This window comes from Hemitrygon akajei, chromosome 6 (genome assembly GCF_048418815.1).
Source record: "Hemitrygon akajei chromosome 6, sHemAka1.3, whole genome shotgun sequence".
In the NCBI taxonomy this organism is placed as follows: Eukaryota; Metazoa; Chordata; class Chondrichthyes; order Myliobatiformes; family Dasyatidae; genus Hemitrygon; species Hemitrygon akajei.
The window spans coordinates 100,762,964-100,781,258 of record NC_133129.1 but is presented as its reverse complement, the minus strand read 5'-3'; the positions used below and the strand labels follow the sequence as shown (position 1 = coordinate 100,781,258).

The following is an 18,295-nucleotide window of genomic DNA, read 5'->3' as shown; positions in this document are numbered from 1 at the left end:
CAATAATCAATTTGATCCTAGTAACCACACACTTCTGGCAGCCATTACGTCAGCCCAATTCCCCCCCCCCGCTGGCCCTGGAGAGGGTCCAGAGGAGATCCACGAGATAATCCCAGGGATGAAAGGGTTAACGTACGAGGAGTGTTTTGATGGCTCTGGGCCTGTGTTCACTGGAGTTTAAAAGGATGGGGTGGGTTGGGGGGGAATCTCATTGAATATTGAAAGGGAAGACAGAATGGACAAGGAGATGTTTCTATCAGTAGGATAGTCTCCGATCCAAGCGCATGGCCTCAGAATAAAGGGACGTCCCTCTAGAACAGAGGTGAGCAGGAATATCATCAGTTGGAGGGAGGTGAATCTGTGGAGTTCATTGCCACAGACGACTGTGGAGGCCAAGTCACTGGCATACTTAAGGCAGAGATTAACAGACTCCTGAGCGTTAAGCGGGTTAAGGGTTACAGGGAGAAGGCGGAAGAATGGGTTTGAGAAGTCAGAAACCAGAGTGGAACGTGTTGCTGGGGTGACGGTACAGGCTGATACACTAGGGGCATTTAAGATGAAGGGGAAGGAGGGAAGGGTTCAATTGATCTTGGAGTGGGTCAAAAGGCCAGCACAACATTGTGGGCTGAAGGGCCGGCACTGTGCTCCAGTGTTCTATGACCTATATAACATGCCAATGTTTGAGTGTGCCACCCGTCCTGGAACGGAGGCCGAGGCCTACAGCTGACAGCGGGTGTGCCCTCACTTCCGTGAGCATCAATTCTAAATGTTACTTTTATTGCTTCTTTTTGTACTTTGGGTGTTTAACGGTCTTTTTAAAAAAAACAGGGTTCTAATGTGTCTCTTTGTTTGGTGCTGCCTGTAAGGAGACAAACTCCAGGTTGGAAATTGCATACGAACTTTGCTATCTCAGCCCCCACCCCACTTGACACTCCCTCCCATGCTCCTTACCTTAGCTGGATGTCCAGCGGAGGGAGGGGCAGGTGCAGGTGGCAGCTCCTCGCCGTAGGCCCCCTTCTTGCCAGCGAGGTGGGAGGGGTGTCCTGGCACCCTGTAGGAGGGGAGGTCGGTCCTGCGCAGTGCCTGCACCCCCTCGGGTCCACGCCGGGGGTCCGGGCCCGCGGGGTAGTGTGCGGGGGTGGGGAACCAGCCAGAGGAGGTAGTCTCGGGGGCGGAGGCCTGACGAGGCGGCTGGGCGTAGGTGGGCACGGGCTGTGCCACCCTCACCTGGACGTGCGGAGGAGGCCCAGCCGAGGTGGAGGTGGAGTAGGGGGCGGCCACCGGCTGGGGGAGGGAGCGGGGGGCACGGGTTGCCGCGGCAACCGCCGGCTGACCTAGCGGTCTGTAGGGAGGGGTGTGCTTGGGCGGAGCAGGAGGGGGGACAGGGGCGGTGGTGGGGGGCGGCTGGGATGTGAAGGGGGCTGGGCCACTGTCGTAGTTCTGGAAAACACAGAGAGACTGTAAGTTGTGGACCCAGCCACGTGACTTCCCTCTGACCCATCACCACGCTATCCCCCTGTGACCCCGTGATTCAACCCCAGTCATCCCATGAACCCCACCTCTGACCTCTCAGCACCCCATGACCCGAGCCGTCACCCTTTGACCCTACAACCCAGCTACAGTGAACCCCCGACCTCAATCCCACACACCCCTCCGACCCCACACCAGTGACCTCACAACTCCACGAACCCGTGACCCCAGGCTCACACCAACTCGACCCCGGTGACCCAGCTGAAGCACCACCTCTCTCACCTGCCGGGGCCTGGGCCCGAAGGGGGAGTTATTCTGCATGTCAGCCAGCATGCTGGTAAGGCAGTCTATCTCCGCATCGATACTAGAGGGCCGGTTCATCACCTTCTCCCGGGGTCGTGTCTGTGGGAAGACCAGAAGGGGGGGGGTCACACACAGCAAATGGATGGGGGTCTGGGCTTTGACGTTACCGCAGTGACAGGGGTGATGGGACGCTACGCGGTTACAGGAACAAATCAGAGGGTAGGGATCCTGCAGGAAAGTGATTTATCCCTCCAACAACACCTGGCCTCTCCCCATCTATGGGACAGGAGTGTGACGGGACATTATCCACCGACTCCGACCTCAGGAGTGTGTGATGGGACGGTGCGGAGGGAGGGTCACTCTGCCTGTAAGTGTGATGGGACGGTGCGGAGGGAGGGTCACTCTGCCTGTAAGTGTGATGGGACGGTGCGGAGGTTGGGTCACTCTGCCTGTAAGTGTGATGGGACGGTGCGGAGGGAGGGTCACTCTGTCTGTAAGTGTGATGGGACGGTGCGGAGGGAGGGTCACTCTGTCTGTAAGTGTGATGGGACGGTGCGGAGGGAGGGTCACTGTCTGTAAGTGTGATGGGACGGTGCGGAGGGAGGGTCACTGTCTGTAAGTGTGATGGGACGGTGCGGAGGGAGGGTCACTGTCTGTAAGTGTGATGGGACGGTGCGGAGGGAGGGTCACAGTCTGTAAGTGTGATGGGACGGTGCGGAGGGAGGGTCACTCTGTCTGTAAGTGTGATGGGACGGTGCGGAGGGAGGGTCACTCTGTCTGTAAGTGTGATTGGACGGTGCGGAGGGAGGGTCACTCTGTCTGTAAGTGTGATGGGACGGTGCGGAGGGAGGGTCACTCTGTCTGTAAGTGTGATGGGACGGTGCGGAGGGAGGGTCACTCTGTCTGTAAGTGTGATGGGACGGTGCGGAGGGAGGGTCACTCTGTCTGTAAGTGTGATGGGACGGTGCGGAGGGAGGGTCACTCTGTAAGTGTGATGGGACGGTGCGGAGGGAGGGTCACTCTGCCTGTAAGTGTGATGGGACGGTGCGGAGGGAGGGTCACTCTGCCTGTAAGTGTGATGGGACGGTGCGGAGGGAGGGTCACTCTGCCTGTAAGTGTGATGGGACGGTGCGGAGGGAGGGTCACTCTGCCTGTAAGTGTGATGGGACGGTGCGGAGGGAGGGTCACTCTGCCTGTAAGTGTGATGGGACGGTGCGGAGGGAGGGTCACTCTGCCTGTAAGTGTGATGGGACGGTGCGGAGGGAGGGTCACTCTGCCTGTAAGTGTGATGGGACGGTGCGGAGGGAGGGTCACTCTGCCTGTAAGTGTGATGGGACGGTGCGGAGGGAGGGTCACTCTGCCTGTAAGTGTGATGGGACGGTGCGGAGGGAGGGTCACTCTGCCTGTAAGTGTGATGGGACGGTGCGGAGGGAGGGTCACTCTGCCTGTAAGTGTGATGGGACGGTGCGGAGGGAGGGTCACTCTGCCTGTAAGTGTGATGGGACGGTGCGGAGGGAGGGTCACTCTGTCTGTAAGTGTGATGGGACGGTGCGGAGGGAGGGTCACTCTGTCTGTAAGTGTGATGGGACGGTGCGGAGGGAGGGTCACTCTGACTAAGTGTGATGGGACGGTGCGGAGGGAGGGTCACTCTGCCTGTAAGTGTGATGGGACGGTGCGGAGGGAGGGTCACTCTGTCTGTAAGTGTGATGGGACGGTGCGGAGGGAGGGTCACTCTGTCTGTAAGTGTGATGGGACGGTGCGGAGGGAGGGTCACTGTCTGTAAGTGTGATGGGACGGTGCGGAGGGAGGGTCACTCTGTCTGTAAGTGTGATGGGACGGTGCGGAGGGAGGGTCACTCTGTCTGTAAGTGTGATGGGACGGTGCGGAGGGAGGGTCACTCTGGCCCGGATGAGGGCGGCTCCTCCTCTCGCGAGGTGCACACTGTCCGGAACAGAACAGCCCCCACTTGTTCAGCACCACATCCACCCCCTCCCTCCACAGCAGCCCAGAGGCAGCTGCCCAGAACTCTACCGGCCGGCCCGCCCCGGAAGTGGAGCTGGGCGTGGCCAGCGTGTACTCACCTGGATTTCGGGTGCCGCCTGTGGCTGCGTTTGGTTCCAGGGGGCGAGGGTCCCGTCTTCCCTCCCTGCTGTGTAGCGATGGTCTCCGGCCACAACCAGCGACGGGCGTGACAGCCGGGGGTCGTCCGAGCAGCTGGCAGGTACCGGCCCTGGGGGGGCAAAGGAGGCAGTGACAGAAATGAGAGGAGCACCCCCTCTTCCTCGAGGGTTGGGGTGGGGGTAGTCGATAACATCCTCGCGCCAAGGTTCAAGGTCAGACTTCCCTATGTTTGGAGGGCGGGAGGGGAAGGGGTGAGGGCCCTACCTGACTTCGTTCCGTCTCCAGATGCCGCTGGGCACGCTGGAGGATCTGGTCAATCAGGAAAAGTGTGAGGTGATTCACCTTGGGAAGGCAGAGAACATGTTAACGGCAGTGTGGGGGTACAGAGGGGTTACGAGGTACACGTCCAAAAATCCCTCACGCAAGCTGATAGGGTGTTTAAGAAGGTGTGTTGGTCTTCATCAGTCAGGGGGTCGCGTCCTAGAGCCGCGAGGTAACGTTGCATCTGGTCAGGCCACACTCGGGAGTATCGCGTTCAGTTCCGCTCCCTCATTACAGGAAGGCTGTGGAAGCTTTAGAGATGCAGTGGAGGAGATTCACCAGGATGCTGCCTGGATTAGAGAGCGTGCAGAGGAGATTTACCAGGATGCTGCCTGGATTAGAGAGCGTGCAGAGGAGATTCACCAGGATGCCGCCTGGATTAGAAAGCGTGCAGAGGAGATTCACCAGGATGCTGCCTGGATTAGAGAGCGTGCAGAGGAGATTCACCAGGATGCCGCCTGGATTAGAGAGCGTGCAGAGGAGATTCACCAGGATGCTGCCTGGATTAGAGAGCGTGCAGAGGAGATTCACCAGGATGCTGCCTGGATTAGACAGCGTGTCCGATGAGGAGAGTTTGAGTGAGCCAGAGTTCTTCCTCTTTGGATAGGAGGAGCAGAGGTGACACGATAAAGGCGTACAAGATATAAGAGCTTTGATAGAGACCTTTCCCCAGGGTGGAAATGGCTAATAATTGAGGCAGAAACATCAGAAACATTTAAGAGACTCTTAGGTAGGAAGAAAAAATAAAGGGCTATTTGGGAGGGAAGGGCTGAATTGATCCTGAAGTGGTTAAAGGGTTGGCACAACATTGTGGGCCGAATGGCCTGTACTGTTGTGTGTTCCAATCGCCCAGGGCCTGCGTTCACCTGGATGAACATGCCCCTGTTAGGACACCTGGGGGATACCCAGCCCTGGGGCCAGGAGTTGGGCTTAACCCTTGGAGAAAGGGGCCTGTCGCGGGACGGTGGCTCGTAGCCACCCCATCCTTTGGGTCAGTGGGGTGAGTGGAGGTGACTGCTACTGATATTTTACACTGTGGACGAATCCTGGGGGTGGGGGGGGGGGGTAGAAAACAGGAGATGGACGGGGGCTTTTGGCTCTCATGAACCCACAGCCCTTGACAAGGAGGCCCAGGGCAGAGACCAGCGGCACATCCCCTTCCCCTGGGGCGGGAAGTGAGCGAGGGGGAAGATGGGTCCTCATTCCCTCCAGCCCCTTCCCCCAGGGGTCCTGACACGGCCCCCCAGCCCCACCCAACTCATAGGGGCCCGAATTCTCCCATTCCCTGGAGTTCCCACACCAAGCATGCCCACAAGCCTACCCTCCAGATACCCTCCCTTCCCACCAGACTGTAGCCCCACTCCCCTTTTACCTGTCTGGGACAGGTAATACTTCCCCCTCTCATAGGATCCCTCCCCCGCACTATATTCCCTCCACCTGCCCAAGGATAGGGTTATTACCCCTCTCCAGGCACTTCCTCTCCCCCTCCTAGCCCCTCCCGTGTTTCGGCACCTCTGTAATACGCCTCCTGAGGGACCCTCCCATCTCCCTGGCAATCCCCGCCCGCTTGGTACCTGTCTGAGGGGAGGGGTACCGTGCCCTCCCTGGCCCAGCGCTCAGCCCCCCGTTCTGCTCCAGCGCCGGGCCGGTGTTACGGAGGGGGGAGGTGAGGCCCAGCCGTTGCTGCTGTCCGAAGGCGAGGGGGGGGGCCAGGGCCGGGGCCCTCTGCCGTACTGCCACTGGTCCTGGGGGAGTGCCAGGTGGGGCCCGACATCGCCGGAGACTCTGTGTGCGGGGGTGGGAGGGAGAGCAAATTAAAACCGGCAAGGTGGGGGGGGGGGGGATGGTGAGGAGAGCAGTGGGGAGGGGTGACGAGGGGAAACGGAAAAAGAAAGGGGGCAGAGGGGAAGGGGGAGGTGGATAATATAAAGAGAACCAACAAGATGACGGATCCTAGATGATCCTCCCATCCCCCAGCCTCTCCCTCCCTCCACTTTCAGGCTCACGGATGGGAGGGGTGCTGGGGAGAAAGAATAATCAGAGACACGTGCGGACATTTCCCACCCAGCCCGGGACGTTCTGTGTACTCACACAGGGTCCCGGAGGGAGCAGCCATTCTGGGAACACAGAGCCAGAGTTTTACCTAATATAGCAGTAAGCGGCAGCCGGGGAAGACAGCCTCCACTCCGAGCTGTTCTCAAGCAACAGGAACCAGGTGGATGGAAGTGCGGAACCTGGCAATCAGAAGTCAAGATTTCTCTCTCTAAACCACAACCCGTGTGCCAGATCTCGCTGGGGAAAGGCCATTCAACCCCTCCATACAGGGGACAGCAGGTGGCCACCGGAAGCAGCGGGCAGGGTCCCAACTCCACTCGTTCTCAGGTCCCAGCTGCCCGGAAGCGAAGCAATCCCTGACAGACCAGCACTTGGGCAGGGGAGGGAGCCAGTGGAGTTCGGACAGCGAACTTGGCCTATCCGGCCTGCTCTGCCTCAATCACAGCCCATTTGTTTTTTTAAAACTTAACTCCATTCTCTTGCTTCCTACAAAAAAGTAGTGGCAAGGCCCAGTCCGTCGAGGGAAAGCCCTGCCCACCATTTACATGGAGCTTTGTGGCTGGAAAGCAGCACCCAGGCCGTGCTCTCTTCGCGCTGCTGCCATCAGGAAGGTGGTAATGTGGCTCAGAACCCACACCACCAGGTTATTAACAGTACCAACTACCAAGTTATTACCCCAAAGGGGGCAACTTCCCTCAGCTTTACTTGCCCAGTCTTTGAAATGTTCCCACCATCTAGGTACTCAGTTTCAAGGACTCTCCATCTCACATTCTCCGTAATTATTGCTTTTGAACTTATTATTACTTCCTTTTGTATTTACACAGCTTGCCTTTTGCACATTGATTGCTGGCCCATCCTGCTGGGGGCAGTCTTTCATTGATACCGGTGTGTGTGTGTCTTGTACTGACCGTGAATGCCCACAGGAAAATGAATCTCGGGGTAGTATGTGGAGATATACATGTACTTTGATGATAAATTTACTCTGAACTTCGAGCTTTTCTCCCCATAACCCCTAACCCTCCCTCCACCCCACACCAATCAAGAACCTGTCCACCTCTGCCTTAACGACTAGGCCCGAAAATCCATCTGCGGGAATGACTTCACTCTCCGGCTGAAGAAATCCCTCCTCATCTCTCTACAGTGCCACAAAGGAACAAAGGCTGGGAAAAAAGCTGTTTCCTGAGGGTCCGCTGGGAGTGTGAGCAGCTGACACAGAGTTTTGAAAACCCAGAAGGCTCACAGGACAGTGCGGTGTGAAAGCAGGGTTCAGGGTTCTGCCCGGGCTGTGTCTGTGCCTGGCTTTGTGAAGGCAGCAGCAACCCCCACCCCAGGGAAAGCACGTTGCCAACGTGTGCCACCTGAGGAGCCCAGCGAGCGGGGTCCTGAGACGGAGAGTCACCCAAAGTGTACGGACACACACCAGGGATTTCTGCAGAGACCCGGTGATTCGTGCTGCCCCAGAAGACCGCTAACTTCTGCATCGCTGTGGCAAAGGCAGTGGGTGGGGTCACACTGACCACCTGGCACCACAACATGGAGGCCGCCCGCTGGTTGATGACCACCACCCTGCCTCGGTAGGAAAGCACCGCGAGGAGGCCCGGACAGCGCCCCAACTCTCTTATCCAGCCGTGGCCAGGCCTCCCCAGAGGGACCCTGGCGGAGGGGATGAACAGTCCTCCTCCCACTGACCCATGAACAATCCAGAACGTTTTGCCAGGCCAAGGCCATTGCCAAGAAAAACTCCCGGCACTCGCGCATTCCCTACAAACACTGGGATCAGTCACCATAAGAGCACTTGGTTAGCATTGGCAGAGAGGAGAAAAATCAGATGTTAGGAGTCAGTCAGATGTTTGTGTCTGACCCTCTTTTTTACAAAATCCTTTATTACAAATATCGGTGCTATACAATATATACAAAACAGTGGCAAACACAATTACTTCACTACAAATAGACAATAGACATTACACCGAAATGTTGCCATCTCTATCCACGATGGCATTTACACCCCGCGGAGCCCAACGGTCTCGAAACTCCTCTAAGGTCGCCGTGGACTGCGCGTGTTCTTTTTCAATATTTACCCGAGCACGAACATACCCTCTAAACATTGCGAGGCAGTCTGCCCGGGGAGATCCTCCCGCCACCCGTTTCCAAGACCCTCGGATGGCAGATTTCTCCAGCCCCAGGAGCAAGTTAACAAGGACATCCTCATCCCTCCATACTGGATGACCATATATAAATAGGGTGGAGCTAAAATGCAGCCAGAAGGCGAGAAGCAGCCCACGCAAATCCGCAAAAAGAGGCTGCAGCCTCGCACACTCCATGTACATGTGATACACGGTCTCCTCCAGCCCGCAGAAGTGGCATGCGGGTGGGAGATCCATGTACAAACTAAAAAACTTATTGCAGGGCACCGCTCTATGCAGCAGCCTCCAGCCGAGATCCCCCAGGTGCATGGGAAGAACCCCCTCGTAAAGGGACTTCCAGAGGGGACCTTCCTCACCTCCGGGTGGAAAAACGGACCGCCATGGCGTGTCGGGACGGTGGACAAGGGCAAGGAAGTGGAGGGTGTGGAGCAGCAGCCCATACAAATACCTCTTACTTGCATCCCTGAATGGGACTGTGGGTATCGAGGAGAGATGGCTCTAGTGTGTGACTCGGCTCCCGGAGAAGATTGCGGGGTCTGGGCCCGACAAGCAGCTCGGCCTGAGTCGGTCCACACCCGAGCCGCACCGACACCCACTGAGGTAGGACGAGTGTCGGCCAGAGGAGGGGATTCCCGGCCTGAGGCGACCATGTTCCAGACTCTCAGTAGGTCCTGATAGAAGCCGGGCAGACTCCGCAAAGCAGTACGGCTGACGCCCGCCGGTGGTAGCCGCAAGTCTTCGTGAAGACATCAGCCCCTCCGGAGGAAGAAAGTCGCCAACACGTGCCACCTGGGAGGGTGCTCGGCGTCCAGGAATCTCTGCAGAGTCCTGAGGCGGAGAGCCGCCAGTCGCGTTCGAACGCACACCAGCGACTGTCCACTCTCTCCCACTGGGAGACTCAAGACCGCTGCAGAGACCCAGTGTTTCCTGTTGCCCCAGAAGAAGTCCACTAACTTCCTCTGCATTCTCGCAACAAACGGGGCAGGAGGGGCCAAGGTGACCATCCGATACCACAACATGGAGGCCACCAGCTGGTTTATGACCACCACCCTGCCTCGATAGGAAAGCAGCCTGAGAAGGCCTGACCAGCACCCCAGCCGGGCCATGACTTTCATCTCCAGGTCCTGCCAGTTCGCCAGCCAGGTCTCCCCAGAAGGACTCAGGTAGACTCCCAGACAGAGGAGACGTCTAGTGCTCCACTCAAAAGCTCTCATCTCCTCTGGCAGGGAGTCCACCTGCCACTGACCCACTAAGAGTCCGGAACATTTCGCCCAGTTGATCCTAGCGGAGGATGCTGCCGAGAAAACTTCTTGGCACTCGCGCATCCTCCGCAGGTCACTGGGATCTGTCACCATGAGGAGTACATCATTGGCGTAGGCCGACAGAACGACCTCCACGTCCGGTTCACGCAGAACCAGACCTGTCAGCCTTCGCCGAAGAAGGCTCAGGAATGGCTTGACACAGATCGTGTACAATTGACCGGACATGGGGCATCCCTGACGTACTCCTCTCCCGAAGGGAATGGGTGCTGCCAGTGATCCATTGATCTTAACAAGGCACTCTGCGGCAGAGTATAGGAGCCGAACTCGGGCCACAAAGTGTGGTCCGAGCCCAAAGGCCAGCAGAGTGCCCACCAGGAAACTGTAGTCTACCCGGTGAAACGCCTTCTCCTGGTCAAGAGAGAGAAACGCTGCCCGGGACCCAGTCTCCTTCTGCAGGTGGATCAGGTCCCGTACTAGGTGGACGTTGTCCTGGATGGAGCGGCCCGGGTCCGTGTAAGATTGGTCAGGATGGATCACCTGTCTCAGTACTGATCCAAGATGGCTGGCCATTGCCCGGGCGAAGATCTTGTAGTCCGCACACAAGAGGGAGACCGGGCGCCAGTTCTTTAGCAGGCAGAGGTCTCCCTTCTTGGGCAGCAGGACCACAACAGCTCTCCGCCATGAGAGGGGCATTTCCCCGGTGGCTAGGCTCTCCCCTAGGACAAGGCTGTAATCAACCCCCAGGACATCCCAAAAAGCCTGGTAAAACTCTACACTCAGACCATCTAAGCCAGGGGACTTACCCCTCCAGAGTTGCCGAAGGGCAGTAGACAGCTCCTCCCGAGTCAGGGGAGCGTCCAGCGCTCTGGGCTGACCTTTGGCAAGTCTTCCCAGACCTTTTTGCACGCCTCTGTATTCGACGGATCTGGTGAGAATAAGGACCGATAGAAAGTGCGGACTTCTTTGATAATTTTGTCGGGGTCCGTGATGGAGGAGCCATCAGCAGCCAGTAGCTCCACCAGCTGCTTTTGAACTCCCCGCCACTTCTCCAACGAGTAGAAGGGTGAGCCGTGGTCCAAATCTTGCAGCATTTGGATCCGCGACCTCACATATGCACCTCGGGACTGCTGAAGCTGCAGATGCCTGAGTGCGTCCTTCTTCTCCTGGTATTCCTGCCACATTTGATGGTCTCCACCGGTCGGACCAAGACGGGACTCTAGGTCAAGCAACGCTCTCTCAAGCCGCTCAATCTCAGAGCCCCGCCTCTTTGTCGACCCCCTAGTGTACTCCCGACATAAAAACCGGATGTGGGCCTTGCCCACATCCCACCACAGCCGTAGGGAGCAGAACTCTCTCCGTCTCTCTCTCCAGGTGGCCCAGAACGCTCGGAATGAATCCCGGAATCGGCTCTCCTCCAGCAGCCGGTTGTTAAAGTGCCAATACCCGGATCCCACCCGAGGGTGCAGAGGAGTAAATTCCATCCACACAAGGTGATGATCCGAGCACGACACCGGCCGCATGGAGGATGCCGACACGCGGGAGACATAAGCCCGAGAGATATACAGGCGGTCTATCTGGGAACCCCCCTCTCTAGAAGGCGCTAGAGTCGGGGTGAAGATTCCTCCAGCTGTCCACCAAGTCAAAGGAGACGACTAGCTCCTTTAACTTTTTTGCCGATGCTGGGTCATGTCGGATGCCCGAGCGGTCCTCCACAGCTATGGTAAGTTTCATGTTATTTCTGACCGTACTTGCCCCAAGCGTGCTAGTGCAGGAAGCAGGTCCTCGTTGGGGATGAAAGGCTTTGCGTGACCGAGGACGATGCGTTGTGTGGGAGCTGTCACTAGCTCCATCTGTAAAAAGATGTTTTCCACCGTGAAACTCCCGGGGTCAGACACAGAGTGAAGCTCCCTCCACACCGTCCCATCCCACACTCCCGGGGTCAGACACAGAGTGAATCACCCCCCACACTGTCCCATCACACACTCCCGGGGTCAGACACAGAGTGAAGCTCCCTCCACACCGTCACATCACACACTCCCGGGGTCAGACACAGAGTGAAACTCCCTCCACACCGTCCCATCACACACTCCCGGGGTCAGACACAGAGTGAAACTCCCTCCACACCGTCCCATCACACACTCCCGGGGTCAGACACAGAGTGAATCTCCCTCCACACCGTCCCATCACACACTCCCGGGGTCAGACACAGAGTGAATCACCCCCCACACTGTCCCATCACACACTCCCGGGGTCAGACACAGAGTGAAGCTCCCTCCACACCGTCACATCACACACTCCCGGGGTCAGACACAGAGTGAAACTCCCTCCACACCGTCCCATCACACACTCCCGGGGTCAGACACAGAGTGAAACTCCCTCCACACCGTCCCATCACACACTCCCGGGGTCAGACACAGAGTGAATCTCCCTCCACACCGTCCCATCACACACTCCCGGGGTCAGACACAGAGTGAAGCTCCCTCCACACCGTCACATCACACACTCCCGGGGTCAGACACAGAGTGAAACTCCCTCCACACCGTCCCATCACACACTCCCGGGGTCAGACACAGAGTGAAACTCCCTCCACACCGTCCCATCACACACTCCCGGGGTCAGACACAGAGTGAATCTCCCTCCACACCGTCCCATCACACACTCCCGGGGTCAGACACAGAGTGAATCTCCCTCCACACCGTCCCATCACACACTCCCGGGGTCAGACACAGAGTGAATCTCCCTCCACACCGTCCCATCACACACTCCCGGGGTCAGACACAGAGTGAAGCTCCCTCCACACCGTCCCATCACACACTCCCGGGGTCAGACACAGAGTGAATCTCCCTCCACACCGTCCCATCACACACTCCCGGGGTCAGACACAGAGTGAAGCTCCCTCCACACCGTCCCGTCACACACTCCCGGGGTCAGACACAGAGTGACCCTCCCTCCACACCGTCCCATCACACACTCCCGGGGTCAGACACAGAGTGAATCTCCCTCCACACCGTCCCATCACACACTCCCGGGGACAGACACAGAGTGAAGCTCCCTCCACACTGTCCCATCACACACTCCCGGGGTCAGAAACAGAGTGAATCTCCCTCCACACCCGTCCCATCACACACTCCCGGGGTCAGACACAGAGTGAATCTCCCTCCACACCGTCCCATCACACACTCCCGGGGACAGACACAGAGTGAAGCTCCCTCCACACCATCCCATCACACACTCCCGGGGACAGACATTCCCGGGATGCACCAACTCATCATTCCTCAGGTAAAACACTGCCTTCCCGAACTCTTTCTCAGTGGCCAAAACACCATCTCTCCCCAACAAGTCCTCCATAGCCTCCGCGCACTTTTCCAGGGTAGTTCCAGTTCGCAAAATACATTGCACCCCACGTTCCACTTTCACCGACCGAAACAGGGCGTTGTCCGAGGCTGGAGAGGCAGCCGCCTTGGCATAACTCCCCGCAGGCCTGCGACTCCCTGTAGACCGGTCCGGCATGTTGCTTCTATGTCCGAATCGAGAATGATACAGTGGTGCTGGTTATAAAGTCTTGGAGCAAGTTGAGTAACTGGCCGGAAAAGTTTGTACTCGACAGTACCTTGCTGGCTCAGTGCCAGAAATTCCAACGCCAGGAAAGGCTCCGTTAGTCCTGCAGAACTTCCAGGCCGTGAGAGGTCGAGACGTCTCAAACGATGCTTCGGCTCCCACACCGAACGTGAGTCACGATGATAAAGATGGAAGGAGGTTGTCCCGATGTCAGTGGGGGAACAACGGCGTTTGTCTCCGGTTTTTGGCAAGTTGCCAACGGCTACAGCAGGGTGCTATGCAGTTAGCAGCCATCAACGAACTTGTCCAAACTGGCAGGAAAAACTCCAAACGAAGCTTCCACACTAAACCAGCCGCTCACTTAGATGTCCAAGAGACGTTTCAAACCACCTCCAATGTAACTCACAACCTTAATACAGCAGTTTTCCTCGATTTCTCCCAGCGCATTCAGAACAGCTCCACTCTGTGTCTGTCCCCGGGAGTGTGTGACGGGACGGTGTGGAGGGAGATTCACTCTGTGTCTGTCCCCGGGAGTGTGTGACGGGACGGTGTGGAGGGAGCTTCACTCTGTGTCTGACCCCGGGAGTGTGTGACGGGACGGTGTGGAGGGAGCTTCACTCTGTGTCTGACCCCGGGAGTGTGTGACGGGACGGTGTGGAGGGAGCTTCACTCTGTGTCTGACCCCGGGAGTGTGTGACGGGACGGTGTGGAGGGAGCTTCACTCTGTGTCTGACCCCGGGAGTGTGTGACGGGACGGTGTGGAGGGAGATTCACTCTGTGTCTGACCCCGGGAGTGTGTGACGGGACGGTGTGGAGGGAGATTCACTCTGTGTCTGAACCCGGGGAGTGTGTGACGGGACGGTGTGGAGGGAGATTCACTCTGTGTCTGACCCCGGGAGTGTGTGACGGGACGGTGTGGAGGGAGTTTCACTCTGTGTCTGACCCCGGGAGTGTGTGACGGGACGGTGTGGAGGGAGCTTCACTCTGTGTCTGACCCCGGGAGTGTGTGACGGGACGGTGTGGAGGGAGATTCACTCTGTGTCTGACCCCGGGAGTGTGTGACGGGACGGTGTGGAGGGAGCTTCACTCTGTGTCTGACCCCGGGAGTGTGTGACGGGACGGTGTGGAGGGAGATTCACTCTGTGTCTGACCCCGGGAGTGTGTGACGGGACGGTGTGGAGGGAGATTCACTCTGTGTCTGACCCCGGGAGTGTGTGACGGGACGGTGTGGAGGGAGTTTCACTCTGTGTCTGACCCCGGGAGTGTGTGACGGGACGGTGTGGAGGGAGCTTCACTCTGTGTCTGACCCCGGGAGTGTGTGACGGGACGGTGTGGAGGGAGCTTCACTCTGTGTCTGACCCCGGGAGTGTGTGACGGGACGGTGTGGAGGGAGCTTCACTCTGTGTCTGACCCCGGGAGTGTGTGACGGGACGGTGTGGAGGGAGCTTCACTCTGTGTCTGACCCCGGGAGTGTGTGACGGGACGGTGTGGAGGGAGCTTCACTCTGTGTCTGACCCCGGGAGTGTGTGACGGGACGGTGTGGAGGGAGCTTCACTCTGTGTCTGACCCCGGGAGTGTGTGACGGGACGGTGTGGAGGGAGATTCACTCTGTGTCTGACCCCGGGAGTGTGTGACGGGACGGTGTTGAGGGAGATTCACTCTGTGTCTGACCCCGGGAGTGTGTGACGGGACGGTGTGGAGGGAATTTCACTCTGTTTCTGACCCCGGGAGTGTGTGACGGGATGGTGTGGAGGGAGTTTCACTCTGTGCCTGACCCCGGGAGTGTGTGACGGGACGGTATGGAGGGAGTTTCACTCTGTGCCTGACCCCGGGAGTGTGTGATGGGACAGTGCGGAGGGAGATTCACTCTGTGTCTGACCCCGGGAGTGTGTGATGGGACAGTGTGGAGGGAGATTCACTCTGTGTCTGTCACCTTCGTGTCAGCTTGAACCAGTCTGGCCATTCTCCTCTGCCCTCTCTCATTGAGAAGGCATTTTCACCCACAGAACTCACCAGATGAGTTTTTTGTTTTGGTCGCCATTGTCTGTAGTCTAGTTCTGAAAATCCCAGGAGCTAAGCCGTTTCTGAGATGATCAAACCTCCCCGTCAGGCACCAACAACCATTCCACAGTCTCTTTCTGATAGTTCGTCTCAACAACTCAACCTCCTCTTCATGTAAAGTTTAATAGCGGCTGACAGACCAACATAAAGTTCATTACCACCACCCAAGTTGGTGTGTGAAGCAAAGACAGGAAGCAAACCCCCCAAAAGAACTCAAATAATATCAAGTAGTCCAATGCTTTTCAGTGAGTCAAATTCTCAATCATATACATTACGATGACAATTATATTCTCACAAGCTTTCAATGTTAAACTGTGTCCATCCCAAAGATCTCAATTTAGGTGTTTCCTTTGTACCTCACAGGAACAGCATTCAAACAACATATGCTGCACCACTTCTTGACGTGTGCACACCCTACAAATACCCGTATCATGCATATTAATTCTGAACAAGGAATTATTCAACCTAGTATGTCCATGCGTGCTATAATTTCTTCCGTACTTTCATACCCATCTCCCAGTTGAGTTACCACCATCCTCTGAATTTTATATAAATTATGTCCTTTCTTGTCCTTATCCCAACTTTGTTGCCACCGTGATTGAATCGAGTTTTTAATTATGGTTTTCATCTCCCCCCTTATGCAAAGGCACCACTACGTTTCCATCCTTAACTTTAAGTAATTGCTTGGGAAGAACATCTGCCATCGCATCTCCTTCAACCCAAACATGGACAGGAACCCATATGAAATGTATACACAGGCCTGGACCCTGCAGCCTCAATAGATGTTGTCCAATCTCAAGAAGAATGTCTGCCCTACAATTTGAAGTAGCTGTTTTAATAGATGTCAAGACCAAGAGTGAATCAGAGCACAGAAGAATGCCCTGATTATCTACTTCTTCGACCCCTAGGGGGTACACTGGGACTATATTCCACATCGAACAACCCAATACTTCGTACCCATTCATTCCCCGTCCACTGAAAACCGAAGACTTTACAAATGAAGTGCTCCCAACACTAATAACACGTCGATATTGGATGACCCACTTCGGGTCGTTTGTGTGAAGCTAATAAACCATTGGTGACTGTGATCTACGTAGATATACAGGCAACTCACCCATTTCGCCGGTCACATCTGACCAGCACCATTTTAAGCTCAAACAATGTAAATCTGGCATTCAGGCAGGAACTGGAACATTCATTTTGCTCAGCAATCTGAGGACTGCTGGCCAAAACCATTTCTCTAAAAAAAATCCTCACTTCTTTACTTAAATTGGCCAAACTACATACTGACATATGTTTTTGTTAATAATTCTGCTTTCTCAGAGTCAGTAACTGCAACCCTCTCCCCACCGTACAATGCATTAGGTTTCCCAACTGCCCCACTTTCTGAATCGGCTGAACCTCTTGACCATGCCTGCACTGGGTCACTGCCACGTGACTGGCTGATACATTGACCAGAGGGTGTATGGGGGTACACAATGAGAGTAGATATGGATGGGTGTCGGTACCCTGGAAGATTGCCAACACTGGAGTGGTGAGCACAACGTTTTACAGTACAGGCAACCCAGGTTCAATTCCTGCTGCTGTCTGTAAGGAGTTTGCACGTTCTCCCCGTGATTGCGTGGGCTGCCTCCCACCACAGAGTCACTGCCAGCAGTGCGGCTCGGTGGGGGGGGGGGGCGCGCTATCTTAATAAATTAAAATAAAAAGTTCACAACAGGTGATTGGGGGGGGCGGGGGGTTGCTTTCCTGAGTTTATCCCAAGTCTGTCACTTTTTCCACTCTGGAACAGAGAAGCAAGACCCTTCAGCCCATTGGGGCAAAGCTGACCATTAACTAACTAATGGGACATTACAGTAACATCTCCCATTTGGGGGGGGGGGGTGTTAGCAAAAATGACCCCAAGACACGGGGGGGGGGGGGGGGGGGAAGATGTTTGCTTCAAGATACCGAAGTGAAGGATATTTCTAAGCGGGGATACAGGGCGAAGCTACAAATGGGAAAGACGGTCGGAGGGAGGAGATGGGGTAGGAGTGCGATGGGGGTGCAGTCAGCTTTCGTGTAACAGACGTGTGGATCTGGTGCAGGAGGAGGGCGAGCGGGTAGGGTTGGGTGTAGAGGGTGGGGTGATGGAGGGGGGAGGTGGGAGAAGAGGTGCAGGAGGGTTGAAGAGGGCAAGGGAGGTAGAAAGAGAAGAGATGCGCTCGAGAGCGTGGAGGCAGAAAGGGCTGGAGTGGTTTGCAGGGGAAGGGAGACCTTCCGGGCTTCGATCACGGGCCGCTCCGCTACGCCCACCGGGCCTGCGTCTCCAGCTTGGGGGAAAGAGAGGCGCTGGCGGCCGGGAGGGGGGGCGGTGGGCCCGGGGCCTAGGATGCCCTCTCCCTCTCTCCCCCGCCCACGTCCCCGGTGCCCACCCGATACCCCCGTACCTGCTCCCCTCGCCCGCCGGACCGCGCCCCCAGTACCTGCTCCCACCGCCGCTGCCGGGGAACTTTCTTTGGAACTTTATGTAGCCAACCAGCCGCTGACGTCATCGGATTCCAAAGGGGTGACGCGCGCGGGAAATCGGCCAGAGCTGGAATCTGGGATAGGAACTGGGAGAGAGAGGAGGGGGAGAGAGGAGGGAAGAGAGGGGGGAGAGGGAGAGAAGAGAGGGACGGAGGGAGGGGGAGAGAGAGAGGGACGGAGGGAGGATGAGAGAGAGGGAGGGGAGAGAGAGGGAAGGGAGGGGGAGAGGGAGAGAGGGGAGGGAGAGGGAGAGAGGGGAGGGAGGGGGAGAGAGGGAGGGGGAGAGAGGGGAGAGAGGGGGGAGAGAGAGGGAGGGGGAGAGAGGGGGGAGAGAGAGGGAGGGGGAGAGAGGGGGGAGAGGGAGGGGGAAGAGAGAGAGAGGGAGGGAGAGAGAGAGGGAGGGAGGGGGAGGGAGAGAGAAAGAAAGGGAGAGGGAGGGAGCAAATAGAGGGAAAGAGCAGAGGGGAGGAGGGAGAGGCAGGGGAGACGGAG

At 56.9% G+C, this 18,295-nt stretch overlaps 1 protein-coding gene across 5 annotated transcripts in view; it reads right to left on the bottom strand.

The window, feature by feature from the left end:
• LOC140729356 (thyroid receptor-interacting protein 6-like) overlaps positions 1 to 17,954 on the bottom strand; it is a 35,017-nt gene extending 17,063 nt beyond the window's left edge. The window contains exons 1-5 of one of the 5 annotated variants that reach the window (XM_073049006.1): positions 17,725 to 17,954; positions 5,790 to 6,000; positions 3,855 to 4,003; positions 1,753 to 1,872; positions 952 to 1,440 (exon numbers count right to left, since the gene is read on the bottom strand). In XM_073049006.1, the coding sequence (XP_072905107.1) occupies positions 952 to 1,440; positions 1,753 to 1,872; positions 3,855 to 4,003; positions 5,790 to 6,000; positions 17,725 to 17,829 (1,074 nt within the window). In that variant the 5' untranslated portion in view covers positions 17,830 to 17,954. The remainder of the gene's footprint in view (positions 1 to 951; positions 1,441 to 1,752; positions 1,873 to 3,854; positions 4,004 to 5,789; positions 6,001 to 17,724) is intronic. The other 4 variants (XM_073049005.1, XM_073049007.1, XM_073049010.1 and 1 more) reach the window with 4 other exon arrangements.
• Between the last annotated feature and the right edge of the window lie 341 nt (positions 17,955 to 18,295).